Source organism: Gadus macrocephalus, chromosome 17 (genome assembly GCF_031168955.1).
Source record: "Gadus macrocephalus chromosome 17, ASM3116895v1".
Classification (NCBI taxonomy): domain Eukaryota; kingdom Metazoa; phylum Chordata; class Actinopteri; order Gadiformes; family Gadidae; genus Gadus; species Gadus macrocephalus.
In genome coordinates, this window is record NC_082398.1 from 14,906,880 (window position 1) to 14,927,112 (window position 20,233).

The following is a 20,233-nucleotide window of genomic DNA, read 5'->3' on the forward strand; positions in this document are numbered from 1 at the left end:
GAAATCGCACAGTTTAAAGCACTTTGGGAATTTAGTTTTTTATAAGTCAAAAAATATTAAATTAAGGCTTAAACAAGAGCTTAATGTGGGCTAATGACCTAATGATCAATGAATGAACAAAGACACAAATGTCAACCTGAATATCCGACTTGAATAATTGTTCAAGTTTAACTCAATGATTTAAGACATTATTGTTGCACATTGAAGTTGAGTGGAACCATGTCAGTTAAGTGAAGCTGAATGGCCATTAACCAAAAACATCTAGTATAATAATATCAGGGACACTAATATACCAATATAATATAAACATAAAACTGAAACTGTTGATCACTTTTAATAAATATTAGCTAGTCTACTGTTTCCTGTCTCCCAGCTGGCAGATATGACAGTTAGCCCTCCATCATAAGGACATGCTGTAGTATCAAAAAACAGAAGGTTCACTATAACTTCAAATGTAAGTGTGGCTACTTAAAGTATAATGGTTATTTGTATTGTAATTGTTATTATACATTTAAGACACTGAAAATGCCCTAAAAAATAAACATGTGTTTGCCAAGAGAAGGAGTGATAATCTAAAAACAAGAGACGGGCTGAGATGGCTCATTGGCATTTTTTAGGAGTAGCAAGGTAAGTGCCCATGGACCCTTGTAACAGAGGGGCCATATATGGACCAGCACAGCTGGTCCATATAGCTGTGCTGGTCAGCTATATGGGACCCCCATAGTAGGGGACCCCCAGTGGGGTCAGTCCTTGCCTAAAAGCACCATTGAAGCACTGGTAACTGCCAGTGCTTTGATGGATGCTTTAATGGCACTCTAGCATGTTTCAGCAACGCACAGAGGGTGTTGCTGAAACCCATCACCAACAGCCCTACTACACGACCAAGACATAACAGCCAATGTATTTATAAAAAGAAGGTACTATTTGGACCAGATTGTCTCCAGATTGTCGCTCTTTATACAACGTGGGGGCCTAAATCCAGCGATCTGATTGGTTCCTAACTGTTGTATAATGAGCGTATACATAACTGCTATGACGCCCGATCATTTTGTGAAAGTATCACTCTGCGCCTTGAAGTGGAAACCGTTACAACCGTTCTCTCGGAGGGACGCTAAAGTGTGTTGCATAGCGACCGTCGTGCATTTTGAAGGCAGCCAGGAGGGACTACTTTTTGGTAGTCTTTAATAAAACGGCTACTTTGACTTTCTTGGTTTCTTTTTAAATGTAGTGTGTCTATGACTTTCGTTTCGCCATAACAGTAACCGTTGTATAAAAGCAATAGATCACTTCAGTCAGTGGCATGTGCTCATTATACCACTGTGAAGGGGGTCGCCGGCCCTCCGCTGCGCGTCGGGGCCGGACAACGCCCCTTAACAGTGGTATAATGAGCACATACCACAGCCTGGCGTGATCTATTGCTTAATTATACAATCTAAAGGTCTGCACCTTTCATGCATTAGGGCATGGGAACGGGAGAACTCTGTGGAAAGGGTCTTTTGTCGATGGTGTAGTGGCTGGTGTGTCTGACAACCAGTAGAAAGGCACTTAACACAGTGTGTCCCTATTGGCAAACGCTCATGTCTGCTTGTTGGAAGGCAATTAATATACATGGTTATTGAATGAAAGTTCCTTCTTTTGCAGAGTGTATGTATATATCATGAAGATTGAGATTTTGAGATTATTTTCTGATGCTTTAAGCTTGTTAAAGGGCTTTCAGCTTCATTGGGCTAAATGGGTTCCATTTGAGTTGCATAACATGTAGTTGAACACTACAGATGATAACATAAAATGGTAGAGACCTGGCTATTAAAGGGCCAAATAAATTGTATCTGTCTTAAAAGCCCTAATAGATTTAGGGAGGATGCTTAGCTAAATTAAGGTTAAACTTATTTATTTTGCAAGAGGTTGCACCTTTTCTAAATACATAATGTGTTTCTGGTACGTGCATTCATTATTTTCTTCTCATTTCTGTGAAGGTTCGTTCTTCACGGAGCGGTACTTTGGCTTCCCAGCTAAAGAGGAAAGCCAATACCAGGTACAGCCGTCGAGGTCCTTATGAAGAGTTTTAGACAATGATCTCATCTGCAGTTATTAGGATTTCTGTTATTTTATATTAGTGCAGTCAGTTTAACGCGTTATTAACGGCGTTAACGCAAACCAATTTTAACGGCGTTCATTTTTTTATCCCGCGATTAAACCTCCTTTGGCTTGGCAAACGTTATAGTATTTTCACCTCCTGTCTAGCAACAACTAGTCACGTTAGAAAAACTACAACACCATACCGGATCTACACCGGAAACAAAACAACAAGCATGCCGCACAAACTTATGGGGCAAGCATGGATACGGAGCGGGTGAAAAACTCCTTAAAAGTGTGTGTGTGTTTGTGTGTCACTCTGTTCCAGCCTGGGCCAAGTTTCCCAATAACGATGGATCCACGCTCGTACGATCATTCTCACAATGGATCTTGTGATCCATCGTAAATTTCTTTGGAGCGTTTCCCGAAACTCCTCATAACATGAACGCGCGTTCACTGCACTCACAACGTTCGTAGGATTGTAACTGTCTAATGACGCGGTGCTGAAATGGGCTCCGTAGGCGGGGGAGACGCAGGAATGTCAAAGGAAAATGGGGTTAAAAAGCGTCTAAATATCTCCCCATCAAGGCCAACAGCAGAGTAGCCTATGAAAAGAATAGACTGCAGGAATATGAATGCTAAAGATATTAAAACACAATTGATTAGGCCTAGGCCATTATCAGTCCTAATCCTGAATGCCCTAAATTTTTTCACAGCATTTCCCCCCCTGAAATAATTCCATGTTACAAAAATCAAGTGTGACAACTACATTTACTAGACAAAATCGACTTGGTTGCGATGTTGACAGTTTGTGAGTGTTGCGTCTGTTTAGTGAGTGAGAGGTTGCGGGTGCACAGCTCAGGCTGCCGGATGGTGTTGCAATGAACTTTTAAAAACGCAATATTGTTATCCCGCAGTAATCAGCCCGACAGCCCCGAAATGTTAACGGCCCACTGGGAATTCTCCCGACTCTCCCGATTACCACTCCTCCCCCGTCTGTGTGTGTGTGTGTGTGTGTGTGTGTGTGTGTGTGTGTGTGTGTGTGTGTGTGTGTGTGTGTGTGTGTGTGTGTGTGTGTGTGTGTGTGTGTGTGTGTGTGTGTGTAGGCGTTATTCGATAGACTGGTAATGTGTATAGGCCTACGTACGGTAGGAATGTTCATACTGTTTTAGATAATAAATGTTACAGTATTTCCCATCTTTGCTGAACAAGAGTTTTGTTCAAAAGTTCAGTGATTGAAACAAATAAAAGCCTGGGCTATTGAAGTTTTACGGTAGGAGGCCTACAACTGTCATGCACCTACTGTAAAACTAATGTCAAGTGGACCGGGTTGAATTCACTGCGGGTCTCTCTTCTTACTGTCCTTCTCAACACTCTCTGATCTCACTAAAAGGCTAGCAGCAGTAGCAAAATTGTGATTAATCAAAAGTTAATTATGACATCAATGTGATTAATCGCGATTAAATATTTTAATCGCTTGACAGCAGTATTTTATATATTTGCAATATTTTCTATTAAATGAAGGTCATGAAGTTGTTGAACAATTCTACTTCCGGATTCAGAAACTTCTATGATGAATGTCTTTAGTTCAGAGGCTGTTGGGGTTTCATGGTTTTGTATTTGACTATTTTAATTCACGCAGCAGTTGGGCATAGCAGACAGAGCAGATCTTCAGCCTTCAACCAACAACATCCAAACGGCAGCTGTATTCTTAATTGCTAAATTCTTCGCGTTTCAGGAGTTAAAAGTGCTAGTCTGTTAGCAGGCTTTATTGTCAACGCTAAACACAACTTCCAGTGCTGATTAAAAATATACACATTTTAAAATGTTAAATGTCATGAAAGGTCCATGATCAAAAGAGAGTATTTTAATACCCTTATTACAATGACCCTGTGTTACACTGAGCATTTGGTAAACAAAACCCTTGAAATGAATCACTTGATGAGGTGAAGGGGTTTCAGAGTAACTGTGGGGTCCTCCCTCTGTCTCTAACAGATCTCCAGTCTGCTCTCCAATATCACAACACCAAACCACAACATGCTGCTCATCCTCCACCCAACCGCAGATGGTGAGTGGACCCTTCAGAATCACTCATGTATCCCTGAGTCAGAGACGCGGCTGGCCAACAAGCCATCCCTCTCCTTTGTTCAGAAAGAGCATTAAGAGGCTATTAGATAGAAGGAAGGATAGATGGGCCACACCGTTATATGGACTTGTTGAGGTGGACGCAAAAAGGTAAATAAACATGCTTCAAGAATTTCACGTTTCAGTAATCTGGTCAACAATTGACTCATTTAGTAGGCTTTTATCCAAAGTGAACAAAAGTTGAATCAGATGTCATTATGGAGTACGTAGGACCAATCCAATATTAACCCTAACCCTAATTCATTGTTAATTAAATGTTTTGTTTTTGTTTCCAAAATTGTTTTGAAGAAGCAGAGGACCCAGCGTATTTGTTTAATGAACAATTGAACAGAAAATGTTTTTGCCTGCCTATCTGTTTGAATAACCCTATTCCAACCCTAACTTCTACCCCTTATCACTGAGAAGTAAAATATATATCCAATAAACAATGTGTCCATGTAGTAAACTGCTTTTGATATGTCGCTTGTAGCTTAGCTTGTTACATTCTGTTGGGGGGTGGCCTCAGTGCAGAAAGTAGTAGGTTTAATTTCCTAAAGTAATTGGTACCTTGATTCACTACGCTTATCAAACTCTGAAACCCAGTAGCGTTTAACAGGGGGTGGAACACATCCTTTAATTCCACATTTGGTACTGTGATCTAGTCTCATCATGCGGTCTCTTTTCTTATAGGCTGATTATTCTGTAGTTAGTAAATTATTTTGGATTGATTTATTTGATTTGTCAGAAAAAACAATCAATGAATGATTTTTGGATATTATTTTGTTAATTCATCTTGTAAAAGGGGTTTTCATCTTTCTATTTGTAATATAAGTAAAGATTTTGGTTAACCTGTATTTAAATTTAAATTAAAATGTATTTCTTTATAATTATTTGTAATTTATTTCATTTCAGCGACTGTTCACTTCCAGCATTCTGCAGAGCTGGTGAAGCTGATGTCTTCTGCCAACCTGAACTACACACTGCAGGTTACTACCTCTCTCTTCTGACAATCTCTCCCCCGAACACACACACACTCTCTCTCTCTCTCTCTCTCTCTCTCTCTCTCTCTCTCTCTCTCTCTCTCTCTCTCTCTCTCTCTAGCTCAGGAGGTAGAGCGGGTTGGCTGGTTACCGCAAGGTTGCTAGTTCGATCCCCGGCTCCTCCTAGAGTGTGTCGAGGTGTCCCTGAGCAAGGCACCTAACCCTAACTGCTCCCGACGAGCTGGCTGTCGCCTTGCATGGCTGACTCCGCTGTCGGTGTATGAATGTGTGTATGAATGGGTGATTGTGTGGCAATATTGTAAAGCGCTTTGGGTGGCCACTGGTTACAGATAAAGCGCTATATAAATGCAGACCACCATATCAATCTTAAATCATGAATTATTTTCAGACCAACGGTGGAATTACAACCATATCTCGTTCAATGCATCTTCCTTAAGAAAGGCTTTAGGAACCAGGGAACGTCAGGAACCAGGGTACGTCAGGAACCAGGGTACGTCAGGAACCAGGGTACGTCAGGAACCAGGGTATGTTAGGAAACAGGGTACAAGACGAACTAGGATACGTTATGAACCAGGGTACGTTAGGAACCAGGGTAAGCTGGCAACCAGGGTACGTCAGGAACCAGGTTACGTAAGGGAGCAGGGTATGTTAGGAACCAGAGTATGTTAGGAACCAAGGTAAATTTAACCAGGGTGTACTAAACCAGGGTATGTTAGGAGCCAGGGTACGTCAGGAACCAGGGTACTTAGAAACAGTGTACGTTAGGAACCAGGGTATGTTAAACCAGAATGTGTTAAGCTATGAACCAGTATGCAGCAGCATTGGAAGTGTATCACTTTTAGACACAATTAAAGGTATTACGAAGGGAAAAAGTATGGTAGATAAGTTACTAATGCCCCTTTCCACCCAACCCTGTCTCGTCAAAATTACGTTCCCAGAGAACTATTCGGCATTCTCAATTACGTTTGTCATAAAACGTATTTTGTCCGCGATTACGTTTTATTGAACGTATTGCAAATACGTTCGTCCTCAGCCTATTTTTTGCCATTTATTAACCTCTAGGATTATGTTTGGTTGAAACGTATCCCAGATAGGTTAAATGTCAACGTATAGCACATTATTGTCATTAAGGCATATCTCCCTTTCAGGGAACGTTTCATTTAACGTATTTTGTCTGAAAAACGTATCTTGGCTGTGGATACGTGTTATTGAACATATCGCAAATACGTTCGTTGTCAATCTATTTTTTGCCATTCATTTACCTCTAGGATTATGTTTGGTTGAAACGCATTCCAAATATGTTAAATGTCAACGTATAGCACATTATTGTCATTAAGGCATATTTCCCTTTCGGGAAACGTTTAATTTAACGTTATTTTGTCCCTGATTACGTCTTATTGAACATATTGCAAATAGGTTCGTTCTCAACATTTTTGTTGTTATTTATTTAAACTACCTCTTGGATTACAGGCTACATTTAATTGAAACGTATCCTTAATAGGCTACGTTAAATTTCGATAACACATTATTGTCAGCATATAGGCATAGGTCTACCTCTCGGGGAAGCGTACGTTTGATTGTAATGTTAATAGTCCAACGTTATATCAACATGTCACAAGAGGAGAAATTAGCTGCTGACGGGGTAACTGTAGGAGCGGGGGTTGCTTTGTTGATTTCTTTATCTAGGGCTATAGCTGTGGTCAAAGCGGGAAGTGTACGTTGTCTGGGCGGCTGCCTGAACTGAGCTGCAGGAAATTATGTTCACACGTTTCTTCATTCATTCATGAAGGCTATACCGGTGAACGGTGACGTCAGACTCACGCCCACCTACAAACCAATCAATGTCCAGTATCAGCCTGTCCTCTCGGAAAATACGACCACGTTGGTTTGTTCCGCCACAGATTACGACCCATTGGAATTTATCCAAAACGAGCGAACGAGGCCCTCTACATGTGCGGGCAACCCTTTCTCATCAAAATTACGTTCCCAGAGAACTATTCGGCATTCTCAATTACGTTTGTCTAAAAAACGTATTTTGTCCGTGATTACGTTTTATTGAACATATTGTAATGACCTCGCAGGTGACATAACGATGTCGAGTCATTAGTAATTGAAGGAACTTTTAATGGACCAAAACCAGGTCACTGAAACCCGTAACCAACGGCAGAAATCCCACCCAAAACAAACCCCGGTTACCCCGGCAACCCCCAACACGGTCTCACTCACGTGCAGGCCCCCACCTTCGTGTTCTTCCAAGGCCCTCCCCCAGCTGACCTAATGATTCGCCCTCACACTGATTGACAAGAAGAACATTACAATACATGCACACACAGAACAACTGGCATAACGGACAACGAAATACAATGCAACACATAACACAAAAACAATTTAATTGTCCCAGGGTCGCTACAATATCGTAAATACGAATTCGTTCTCAGCCTATTTTTGCCATTTATTTACCGTGTTACTATGGCAGAATAAAGAATAAATTCATGCATTATCATTCAATTTGAACATGTGTTTTTACAGTATAGAGTGGTGGAGAGGGATGACGTATCGACAATAATGAACACACGAACAATGTTAATAGAACAACACGCAACCACATAACATCCCGAACCCATTAACCCCACTTAATCCTAACAACAAAACAAGTTAACAAAAGCCCCATTTGTCAACTGAGAACCCCAATTCCCAGAATCCCCCGCGGCTCCGGAACACGGCGTAGCTCATATTAATCTTTATTATCTGAATGGGAAATGCAATATTTTAGGACAGATACACCATTAAACGCGTTTCTAATGACATTTCTAGCGAGAAATGTACATTTTCCTTACATAATCTTCAGTCAGTGAATGTGTATGATCTTTATTAATCTTTATTATCTGAATGGGAAATGCAATATTTTAGGACCGATTCACCGTTAAACGTGTTTCTAATAACATTTCTAGCGAGAAATATACTTTTTACTTGCATAATCTTCAGTCAGTGATTGTGTCTGATCTTTAGTTTTATAGTTATTAGGATTTGATCGGCTCGCTCGCATGTTTCAACGACGTCAGGTTGCTTTCGCTAAACTAGCAGCTCACGTGCTTCCTGCGTTTGTGTTATTAAACTGTTACTTTATGTAACTTTTAATGATATCATCTTGTTAGAAACACGTATATCTGCCCAGTCGCCAAAAGCATACCTACGTTGACAGTGTACGTTTCGTGAACACTGGATTACGTCGCATTTCAACATAAAATAGCGTGTTATACACACACACACACGCACGCACACGCACAGACACACACACACACACGCACACACAAGCACACACACGCACGCACAGACACACAGACACACACACACACACACACACGCACACACGCACACGGTGCATTTCGCTGCTAAAACAACAACAAAAAAATATTCCCTCAAATAGTATTACTTTCAAAACGTTGGCCAAAATGGCCAATAATATCATTTTTTATTTGGGATGCTTCTAGGACATTTTGGGTGGATTTTGAACGGTATGTGGGGGGCACGTTTTTTGCAGGACCTGGCAACCCTGCGCTGTTGCCCGAGATCTGGATCCACCCCGGCGTGGTGCCGTCTCCTTTTGACCTTTTGACCCCAGACTTCTGGGGGAATAGCTGAATCAATTCATTAGTCAATCAGAAGCATGTAAATATCTTCACGGTGGTGTAAGAGGACGAACAAGGTGTCCTTCAACATCTACGCTTCCAGGCGATTGCAACGGTGCCACACATGAGCATATTCGAACATGTTTAATGGTAGTAATTAGCTGTCGAAATTGGAGGCCTTAATCAATACTGAGCAGCTATTGATTTGCTTCCCGATAAAGATTAGTCACAAATGACATGTTATTTAGCATCTACACGTTGAGCTGAGTCCAATGACACCAAGAACGACACTCTAGCTAATGGTAACATGTATTTTACATGGTACACCTAGGTCTAGGACATGATCTCGGTGTAGCAAGAGGCCGAGCTTGATCTCATTGGACTCAGCTTAACGTGTAGATGCTAATTAACATGTAATTTGTCAAAAATCTCCATCGGGAAGCAAATCTATAGCTGGTCATTATTGATAAAGGCCTCCAAAATCGACAGCTAATTACTACCCCGAAACATATTCAAATATGATCATGTGTGGCACTGTTGCAATCGTCTCGAAACGTAGATGTCAAAGGACACCTTGTTTGCTCTGTTGCACCACCGGGAAGATATTTTCATACTTCTAATGGATTGATTCATATTTGAAGGTTCTCGGAGTGAGACTTTAAGTGGCTGCAGCAGAAGTGTTGAGACGAAAGATGATATCAAGAGATTTATAGAATATTCCCATTCACATTATGATTCTTCGTCGTAACATCCGACCAAACATCCTTTACATTCACAGAGCGAAGATTATGAAAGTCCAGGCTCAGCAAGTGCTCCATCTCGTTGCACCTGCACCCAGCGGCTCGCTTGCAAGATTTTGGCCTGAAGTTCTTCCCAGACCTACACCCATAGCCATCCAACATGCATATCTGAGAATCAGGCCTCTCTTTAATAATGACAAAAAGTTATGAGAGAAACACACATTAACTTTTTGTTATCTCATAAGCGGCGTGGTGCCGGCTCCTTTTGACCTTTTGACCCCCGACTTCAAAAACGTGGCCACAGGCCAGCTGTGTCTACACACCTTTAGCCACAAATGTACACCTCCATCCCACAAAAAATGGGGACTAGAAACTAACCTCTGTCTTACGTACATTTACTGTACTGTTGGAGGTCACGCCCCTTTGCCGACCTTTTCGAGATAGCTAGGGATGCTAAAATGTTTACACACATTTCCCGGGGCCCCGTGTACGACATATCCGAGATTTGGAGTTCTAGAAAAAAAGTTTTCCCAAATGGAGTGTCATTTGGACAAAGCCCCTCAGAAGTGTAGCCTGCAAGACCTAATGGTTCAGAATGTGGTGGAAAAACAGTTTTTGAGATAGGAAGGTCCTACCGCCCTGAAATTTTAATACCTTATTCTAGGGCCTAACTGGGACCTCCGCACCGAAACTTGGCCCGGTCGGACCCCGAGGGCAGGAAGGGGGGGCCTGCCCTCGGGGTCTGACCGGGCCAAGTTTCGGGCAGGAAGGGCCCCCCTTCCTGCCCTCGGGGTCCGACCGGGCCAAATTTCGGAGCCGAGGTCCAAGTTAGGCCCTAGAATAAGGCATTAAAATTTCAGGGCGGTAGGACCTTCCTATCTCAAAAACTGTTTTTCCACCACATTCTGAACCATTAGGTCTTGCAGGCTACACTTCTGAGGGGCTTTGTCCAAATGACACTCCATTTTTTCTCTAAGGGCTAGAACTCCAAATCTCGGATATGTCGTTCACGGGGCCCCGGGAAATGTGTGTAAACATTTTAGCATCCCTAGCTATCTCGAAAAGGCTGGAAAAGGGGCGTGACCTCCAACAGTACAGTCAATGTACATAAGACAGAGGTTAGTTTCTAGGCCCCATTTTTTGCGGGATGGAGGTGTACATTTGTGGCTTAATGTGTGTAGACAGCGCTGACCTGTGGCCACCTCTTTGAAGTCTGGGGTCAAAAGGTCAAAAGGAGCCGGCACCACGCCGCTTATGAGATAACAAAAAGTGAATCTGTATTTCTCTCATTACATTTTGTCATTATTGAAGAGAGGCCTGATTCTCAGATATGCATATTGGACTGTTAGGGTATAGGTCTGGGAAGAACTTCAGGCCAAAATCTTGCAAGCGAGCCGCTGGGTGCAGGTGCAACGAGATGGAGCACTTGCTGAGCCTGGACTTTCATAATCTTCGCTCTGTGAATGTAAAGGATGTTTGGTCGGATGTTACGACGAAGAATCATAATGTGAATGGGAATATTCTATAAATCTCTTGATATCATCTTTCGTCTCAACACTTCTGCTGCAGCCACTTAAAGTCTCACTCCGAGAACCTTCAAATATGAATCAATCCATTAGAAGTATGAAAATATCTTCCCGGTGGTGCAACAGAGCAAACAAGGTGTCCTTTGACATCTACGTTTCGAGACGATTGCAACAGTGCCACACATGATCATATTTGAATATGTTTCGGGGTAGTAATTAGCTGTCGATTTTGGAGGCCTTTATCAATAATGACCAGCTATAGATTTGCTTCCCGATGGAGATTTTTGACAAATTACATGTTAATTAGCATCTACACGTTAAGCTGAGTCCAATGAGATCAAGCTCGGCCTCTTGCTACACCGAGATCATGTCCTAGACCTAGGTGTACCATGTAAAATACATGTTACCATTAGCTAGAGTGTCGTTCTTGGTGTCATTGGACTCAGCTCAACGTGTAGATGCTAAATAACATGTCATTTGTGACTAATCTTTATCGGGAAGCAAATCAATAGCTGCTCAGTATTGATTAAGGCCTCCAATTTCGACAGCTAATTACTACCATTAAACATGTTCGAATATGCTCATGTGTGGCACCGTTGCAATCGCCTGGAAGCGTAGATGTTGAAGGACACCTTGTTCGTCCTCTTACACCACCGTGAAGATATTTACATGCTTCTGATTGACTAATGAATTGATTCAGCTATTCCCCCAGAAGTCTGGGGTCAAAAGGTCAAAAGGAGACGGCACCACGCCGGGGTGGATCCAGATCTCGGGCAACAGCGCAGGGTTGCCAGGTCCTGCAAAAAACGTGCCCCCCACATACCGTTCAAAATCCACCCAAAATGTCCTAGAAGCATCCCAAATAAAAAATGATATTATTGGCCATTTTGGCCAACGTTTTGAAAGTAATACTATTTGAGGGAATATTTTTTTGTTGTTGTTTAAGCAGCGAAATGCACCGTGTGCGTGTGTGCGTGTGTGTGTGTGTGTGTGTGTGTGTCTGTGTGTCTGTGCGTGCGTGTGTGTGCTTGTGTGTGCGTGTGTGTGTGTGTGTGTCTGTGCGTGTGCGTGCGTGTGTGTGTGTGTATAACACGCTATTTTATGTTGAAATGCGACGTAATCCAGTGTTCACGAAACGTACACTGTCAACGTAGGTATGCTTTTGGCGACTGGGCAGATATACGTGTTTCTAACAAGATGATATCATTAAAAGTTACATAAAGTAACAGTTTAATAACACAAACGCAGGAAGCACGTGAGCTGCTAGTTTAGCGAAAGCAACCTGACGTCGTTGAAACATGCGAGCGAGCCGATCAAATCCTAATAACTATAAAACTAAAGATCAGACACAATCACTGACTGAAGATTATGCAAGTAAAAAGTATATTTCTCGCTAGAAATGTTATTAGAAACACGTTTAACGGTGAATCGGTCCTAAAATATTGCATTTCCCATTCAGATAATAAAGATTAATAAAGATCATACACATTCACTGACTGAAGATTATGTAAGGAAAATGTACATTTCTCGCTAGAAATGTCATTAGAAACGCGTTTAATGGTGTATCTGTCCTAAAATATTGCATTTCCCATTCAGATAATAAAGATTAATATGAGCTACGCCGTGTTCCGGAGCCGCGGGGGATTCTGGGAATTGGGGTTCTCAGTTGACAAATGGGGCTTTTGTTAACTTGTTTTGTTGTTAGGATTAAGTGGGGTTAATGGGTTCGGGATGTTATGTGGTTGCGTGTTGTTCTATTAACATTGTTCGTGTGTTCATTATTGTCGATACGTCATCCCTCTCCACCACTCTATACTGTAAAAACACATGTTCAAATTGAATGATAATGCATGAATTTATTCTTTATTCTGCCATAGTAACACGGTAAATAAATGGCAAAAATAGGCTGAGAACGAATTCGTATTTACGATATTGTAGCGACCCTGGGACAATTAAATTGTTTTTGTGTTATGTGTTGCATTGTATTTCGTTGTCCGTTATGCCAGTTGTTCTGTGTGTGCATGTATTGTAATGTTCTTCTTGTCAATCAGTGTGAGGGCGAATCATTAGGTCAGCTGGGGGAGGGCCTTGGAAGAACACGAAGGTGGGGGCCTGCACGTGAGTGAGACCGTGTTGGGGGTTGCCGGGGTAACCGGGGTTTGTTTTGGGTGGGATTTCTGCCGTTGGTTACGGGTTTCAGTGACCTGGTTTTGGTCCATTAAAAGTTCCTTCAATTACTAATGACTCGACATCGTTATGTCACCTGCGAGGTCATTACAATATGTTCAATAAAACGTAATCACGGACAAAATACGTTTTTTAGACAAACGTAATTGAGAATGCCGAATAGTTCTCTGGGAACGTAATTTTGATGAGAAAGGGTTGCCCGCACATGTAGACGGCCTCGTTCGCTCGTTTTGGATAAATTCCAATGGGTCGTAATCTGTGGCGGAACAAACCAACGTGGTCGTATTTTCCGAGAGGACAGGCTGATACTGGACATTGATTGGTTTGTAGGTGGGCGTGAGTCTGACGTCACCGTTCACCGGTATAGCCTTCATGAATGAATGAAGAAACGTGTGAACATAATTTCCTGCAGCTCAGTTCAGGCAGCCGCCCAGACAACGTACACTTCCCGCTTTGACCACAGCTATAGCCCTAGATAAAGAAATCAACAAAGCAACCCCCGCTCCTACAGTTACCCCGTCAGCAGCTAATTTCTCCTCTTGTGACATGTTGATATAACGTTGGACTATTAACATTACAATCAAACGTACGCTTCCCCGAGAGGTAGACCTATGCCTATATGCTGACAATAATGTGTTATCGAAATTTAACGTAGCCTATTAAGGATACGTTTCAATTAAATGTAGCCTGTAATCCAAGAGGTAGTTTAAATAAATAACAACAAAAATGTTGAGAACGAACCTATTTGCAATATGTTCAATAAGACGTAATCAGGGACAAAATAACGTTAAATTAAACGTTTCCCGAAAGGGAAATATGCCTTAATGACAATAATGTGCTATACGTTGACATTTAACATATTTGGAATGCGTTTCAACCAAACATAATCCTAGAGGTAAATGAATGGCAAAAAATAGATTGACAACGAACGTATTTGCGATATGTTCAATAACACGTATCCACAGCCAAGATACGTTTTTCAGACAAAATACGTTAAATGAAACGTTCCCTGAAAGGGAGATATGCCTTAATGACAATAATGTGCTATACGTTGACATTTAACCTATCTGGGATACGTTTCAACCAAACATAATCCTAGAGGTTAATAAATGGCAAAAAATAGGCTGAGGACGAACGTATTTGCAATACGTTCAATAAAACGTAATCGCGGACAAAATACGTTTTATGACAAACGTAATTGAGAATGCCGAATAGTTCTCTGGGAACGTAATTTTGACGAGACAGGGTTGCCCTTTCCACCGCAGTACCAGCTCAACTCGCCTTGACTCGGCCCGCCTTTTCGATCGCCAAAATGAGGTACCTGGTACTTGGTACCCCGTACCTTTTTTAGTCTCACCACCGCAGGGTTTTCAAGAGAGCTGAGCTGATACTTTTGTGTGGCGTAAACAGGCTGCTGGCCACTGATTGGCCAGAGTGACGGCACTGGACGAACAATGATGAGCGCGACTTCCGAAACCTGACCCGACACCCCACACCTGGCTTCTTTAAACACTATCATCAGCGTTCAGTCAACATTAGTGATTGATTATTGAACATGGCAGGGTCAATCCGCAAGAACACGCTGTGGACCTTGACAGAGGTGGAGACGCTCCTGTGCGTAACCCTGTATGTTTATGTGTTGCATGGTCGCGTATGTGTCGCAGTTTCGGGCATGCGTGCTATAAAAACGACCCGCACACATTGAAGAGGTACTTTCTAGATGGAAACACGAGGTGCCTGGAACCAAACCAAGTCATGCCACACTAAGTCATGGCGAGTTGAGCTGGTACTGTCGGTGGAAAAGGGGCATAAGAGGTCAAGGTGTCAATTTTTTTGGTCGAATTCATTAAGTCATCTGATATGATCAAATTAACATATGATATGAACACCTGCTGTTGCAGTGTAAAACAGCACATTATCTTTCACTCTGTAGAGAAATCTCTTGAACAATGCCAAATACACAACAATTGAATTAATCACAGGAAAAGCGGTTAGTATAGATAACTGACGAGGATGCAACGTGTCTGTCTGCTTTGATGCCTGCTGCTGCTGCTGCTGCTGCTGCTGCTGCTGCTGTTGTTGTTGTTGTTGTCATTGGGATAGTGTTTGGCCCACGCTTTTCCTCTCAGTGGGCTGAGGAATAGAGCTGTGGAGGGCTGCTCTTGTTAGCATTAGTCTCCAGTCTTTCCTAGTATTTCCCTCTCCTCATGCTACACCGCGTGACAGGCGGACAAGCTACTGGGAGCACATCCTCTTTCTGTGGTGGGCTTTTGCTAGGCCTGTCACTTCTCTGGGTAAACCGTGTGGAAACATTGCTGCTGCTTTTTCCTTTTGTTTCTCTTGTTCTGTGTGACACATCTTGATTTGGCTTCATCTACTCTGTTCTTAGGGTTGGGCAGAAAATAAGTTTAAGTTGTTTCCTGTTCTACTCTAGATCTTTCCGGATGAAGACCATGTGATCGCATCGGATGCGGGCCGGCGCTACATGGTCAGCTCACTGATGAGCTTCTTCAGGAAGTGCTTCGAGGAGGGAGAGGGATTTCCCGCCCAGCTGAAAAACTAGGAGGAAGGCTAATTGTAATATTGAGATCCTCCTTGTGGTGGTAAAGTTCTGGCTTGCTGGAGTCCGCCAATAAAATATGAGTAAAAAAAACATAGGCTGGAGAGTAGAGGAAAACAAATATGTTTGCGTCATTAGGTTTGAGGTCAAAGGATGTGTTGATATCATGATTTCCCTGTGTAGGAATTAGTGAATCAGGGATTAGCGACACAGAATTGGCGCATGTACACGGTCGTGCTGGTTTGCAGAAGAAAATGAAATAATATTTATAGTTAATATATTATAGTATAACTTATTCAAGCAATATCACATGAGAGGGAGCAATGTTGTCGCTCTATTTCAGCGTTGCTGTGATTCGGCCGTAGGTACGATGCCGCAGGCCGAGTGCCAGACGCGCCGGAGGCAATCACAGCAGCGCTTATATAGAGCGACAACATTGCAAGCTTGAGTGTGATATTGCTTTTACACAACAGTTATACTATTAAAATGTACTGTTAACAATAATAATTGACAATAGATTGTGATTTTTTTGTTTATTTAATCATATAAACGAATGAAATTGCTTCAGCCAACAAAAATAGATCCCCACTGAGCGGACTGTTGCCAAGCAACATATAAACAAAACACCAAGCAGTTTAAAGCCCACACCGTTTGCCTTACGGTGTTGGCTTCATTTTTGCTCCTCTCCAACCTGTCAAGCTCAGACGCTGACATCAGGGCACATCTGGAGTCTCGATTGTGCATCAAATCAAATGTTATATTTGGGAATATATCCATCTTTAGGCTGCGGCGCTAAACTGCTTCAGGTTCGGTCCAAGGTAACAGTTTATGTCAGTTAAAGTAAGTTGGTTACAGCTGGAATGTGGAGTGATTTTGACTGTTGGTTTACAGTTCGGGGAACAGTCCGAGTGATTTTGGAAGCTCATATCAGCGCTCCTGCAGAGCTCATTGGATGTCTCTTGTCCAATCAAATTACTCGCTCAGAACCACTGTTGTATAATAGATTATATCTTAGATTAGTCTTCTAGGTTAGGGAGTTTCAACCTGATCTCACAGGAATCCATGAAATGACCACGGACGCCTAACTCGTAGAATCCTCATGGAAACGTGCCAATTTTCGTGATATGGCCACGGATTTTGCTCCAATGCAAGTTGATGACACTCATATTCCGTGGCACACATAGCCTACTGTGAATATTCATTGAAACAGATCCCTGTTTCAATGAACGAGTCGACCACGGGCGCTTACCTCAAAATCCGTGGTGGCCTCACGGGATCACTTAAATTGTCCGTGATATGCCAACGGAATTGCTCCAATGCAAGTTAATGAAACTCATATTCCGTGGCACACACACACAGATCCCCATCTCAACGACCGAGTCGATGCGTGCGAGAATAGGGATATAGTGCCATACCGTCATTATGAATTTCATTCATTTCCGAGAGGATGGTCAATGGTCAGATACAGATCTCGTTATAATATATAATTTATATCGATGTAACGAGAAAGGATGTAATGATAACGCCAAGAAAATAAAGGCTACATGGTTATAATCATTTAAATATAATTAACTTATAAAGCGTATAACGAGACAACGAGGCAATCTAGTTTTGGGCCAGCAGAGGCTGCTGGCCCAAACCTTATAACCTTATACATGTAGCCTATTAGTCTAACTCTATATGTCAAATGTATGATATGCTGTAGGCCTACGTATAGGCTAGTTTTTTATAGTATAAATATTTAAATATTGTCATACCTGAACCACATTCCCCATAGAAAAAGTACACTGTGTTACTTGGTGTTACAACCCTCTTCGTTGATTGGATTGGTGTAAGCGGATTTTCAATGGGCAGATACAGATCTTGTTATAACGATAATAGCTACACGGTCTTCTACTAATTAATTCAATATTAAACCAATGCATTTCAATCGGGAGATTATTTTCGAAGGGAGGGCGGGCTGTGCAGGATTTGTCAAAACAACAATCCGATGGTGGTTGCCATCGACCGCCACCTTCCACACCCCCCCCCCCCCCCCCCTCCCCTTTCCCACAGTTATACATCCATGTGCACTTCTTTACGACCTATGGCCATTATTTCATTTTCTATAAACATCCACGCATATATCCTGCATTTAATACATGTTCATGTTATATGCCGAACATTCTGAACAAAGCCCCGAACATATTGATTCTAGACTCCTGTGATAGGAGCGGGATGCTTTGATGAGGAACATCAATAATAATAATAATAATTGATGAGTTTATTTTTTTTATGTACACAATGTATGCACCATTCACTTTGCAAACCACTTCATGAGTTCAAACATCTCTGCTCCAAACCACATTAACGAGGTCAATGGCGGCAAATGAGTTGCCGTCAATTGTGTTGTTTTTGTCATAAACTAGGGTCCGCTGGCTAGGAAATAGAGAGACACCTTGGAATATCTTTCCATTTTACGCAGTTTAGACTAGTACGTTTAAACGGCGTAAAATAAGTTATTTTTGTCTTGAACTTGACTCGTTGCTTTTTTTTTAATCGCTGTCTGGTGTCTAGTTATGTCACTCTGAGAGATGCGCATGGACAGAATTTGTAATGACAGCCTATGCCTGTAACCTATTAGTGAAAGCGAAACACCAAGCTCATGGATTTAATGAGGCAGGGTTATTTGAAACAATTAATTAAGTTACCATGTGTGAGAGGTCATTCCTGAGTGTGCTTCCTATTTATGTCTAGTTTACCCCTTCTGTCGACAAGCACCCCCCCCCCCCCCCCCCATTGAAAATTGAAAGATATGGGAGTGGGGGGTTGATGGCAACCACCATAGCAACCATGACAGTCACGTGGCGCGGACGCAGGCCCATTGAAAAGAATAGGCCAAAAAAATTGTATTAGTATAGATAACTAGAAGCCGGTATTGTAATGCATTTTCCCCTGTGGGCAGTTTTACGACAAACTGGTGTGAGACTGGGTTGTTGTTTTGACGAATCCTGCGCAGCCCGCCCCCCCCCTTCTGAAGTCGAAAATAATCTCCCGATTGAAATGCATTGGTTTAATATTGAATTAATTAAATATTAAAATCTATATTATCTATAAATAAATATTCAATTATTTTGTTCTAATATTATAAGTAGAGCATGTGGCTATTATCGTTATAACAAGATCTGTAGCCTATCTGACCATTGACAATCCACCAATCTAATAATAAATTAATTTAAGTGGATTATATTTAAATTATTATAACCATGTAGCCTTTATTTTCTTGGCGTCATCATTACATCCTTTCTCGTAACATCAATATAAATTATTGTTATAACGAGATCTGTATCTGACCATTGACCATCCGTTTTGAAATTAATGAAATTCGCGCTATGGCACTATATCCATATTCTCGCCAGCCCTTTTTGAATTTAATAGACCGCTTTTGTTGCTTCGAGGAGGTCTGGTGGTCTCAGTATATAATAAATAAATATGCATGTAAATAGGTATATACTAGGGCTGTCAAGCGATTAAAATATTTAATCACGATTAATCGCGATTAATCGGCGTTAAAAAAATTAACGCCGTTAAAATTGGTTTGCGATAACGCCGTTAATAACGCGTTTAACTGACAGCTCTAGTATATACATACCTATTTATTTATATTTATTTATTATACACGGAGACCACCAGACCTCCTCAAAGCAACAAAATAAATAAATATATAGGCCTATGTATAAATATATATATATATATATATAGATGTTTTTTTATTTCTTTATTATATCCGGAGACCTCCAGACCTCCTGGAAGCAACGAAAATGGTCTATTAAATTCAAGATGGGTGCATGGGCGAGAACAGGGATATAGTGCCATACTGTCAAAATGAATTTCATAATTTCATATATATATATAGGCTATGGTAATTTCACGGATCCCTGTGAGACCAGGTTGACTCAGTCTTTGAGACGGGGATCTGTGTGTGTGCCACGGAATATGAGTGTCGTTAATTTGCATTGGAGCAAATTCCGTTGGCATATCACAGACAATTTAAGTGATTCCGTGAGGCCACCACGGATTTTGAGTTAAGCGCCCATGGTCGACTCGGTCGCTGATACGGGGATCTGTGTGTGTGCCACGGAATATGAGTGTCATCAACTTGCATTGGAGCAAAATCCGTGGCAATATCACGGAAATTGGCTTGTTTCCGTGAGGATTCCCCGGATTTTGAGTTAAGCGTCTTCGGTCATTTCACGGATTCCTGTGAGACCAGGTTGGGAGTTGACAGTTTAACAGTTATGTAATTATTTTTCATTTTGAGATGATAGTTATTTTTGGACTACTTTAATTGACTAATTGCAAATATTAATGTGATAACACAGGGTTAGGGTCAATGTCTGCATCCATATAT

At 41.6% G+C, this 20,233-nt stretch overlaps 1 protein-coding gene across 1 annotated transcript in view; it reads left to right on the forward strand.

Annotated features, from left to right (window-relative positions):
• Nucleotides 1-17,848, forward strand: part of LOC132475755 (inactive dipeptidyl peptidase 10-like) — a 211,693-nt gene extending 193,845 nt beyond the window's left edge. Inside the window, exons 23-26 of the mRNA XM_060077058.1 lie at nt 1,977-2,035; nt 4,072-4,144; nt 5,113-5,186; nt 15,718-17,848. Of these exons, the coding sequence (XP_059933041.1) occupies nt 1,977-2,035; nt 4,072-4,144; nt 5,113-5,186; nt 15,718-15,846 (335 nt within the window). The 3' untranslated portion in view covers nt 15,847-17,848. The remainder of the gene's footprint in view (nt 1-1,976; nt 2,036-4,071; nt 4,145-5,112; nt 5,187-15,717) is intronic.
• The last annotated feature ends 2,385 nt before the right edge of the window (nt 17,849-20,233 follow it).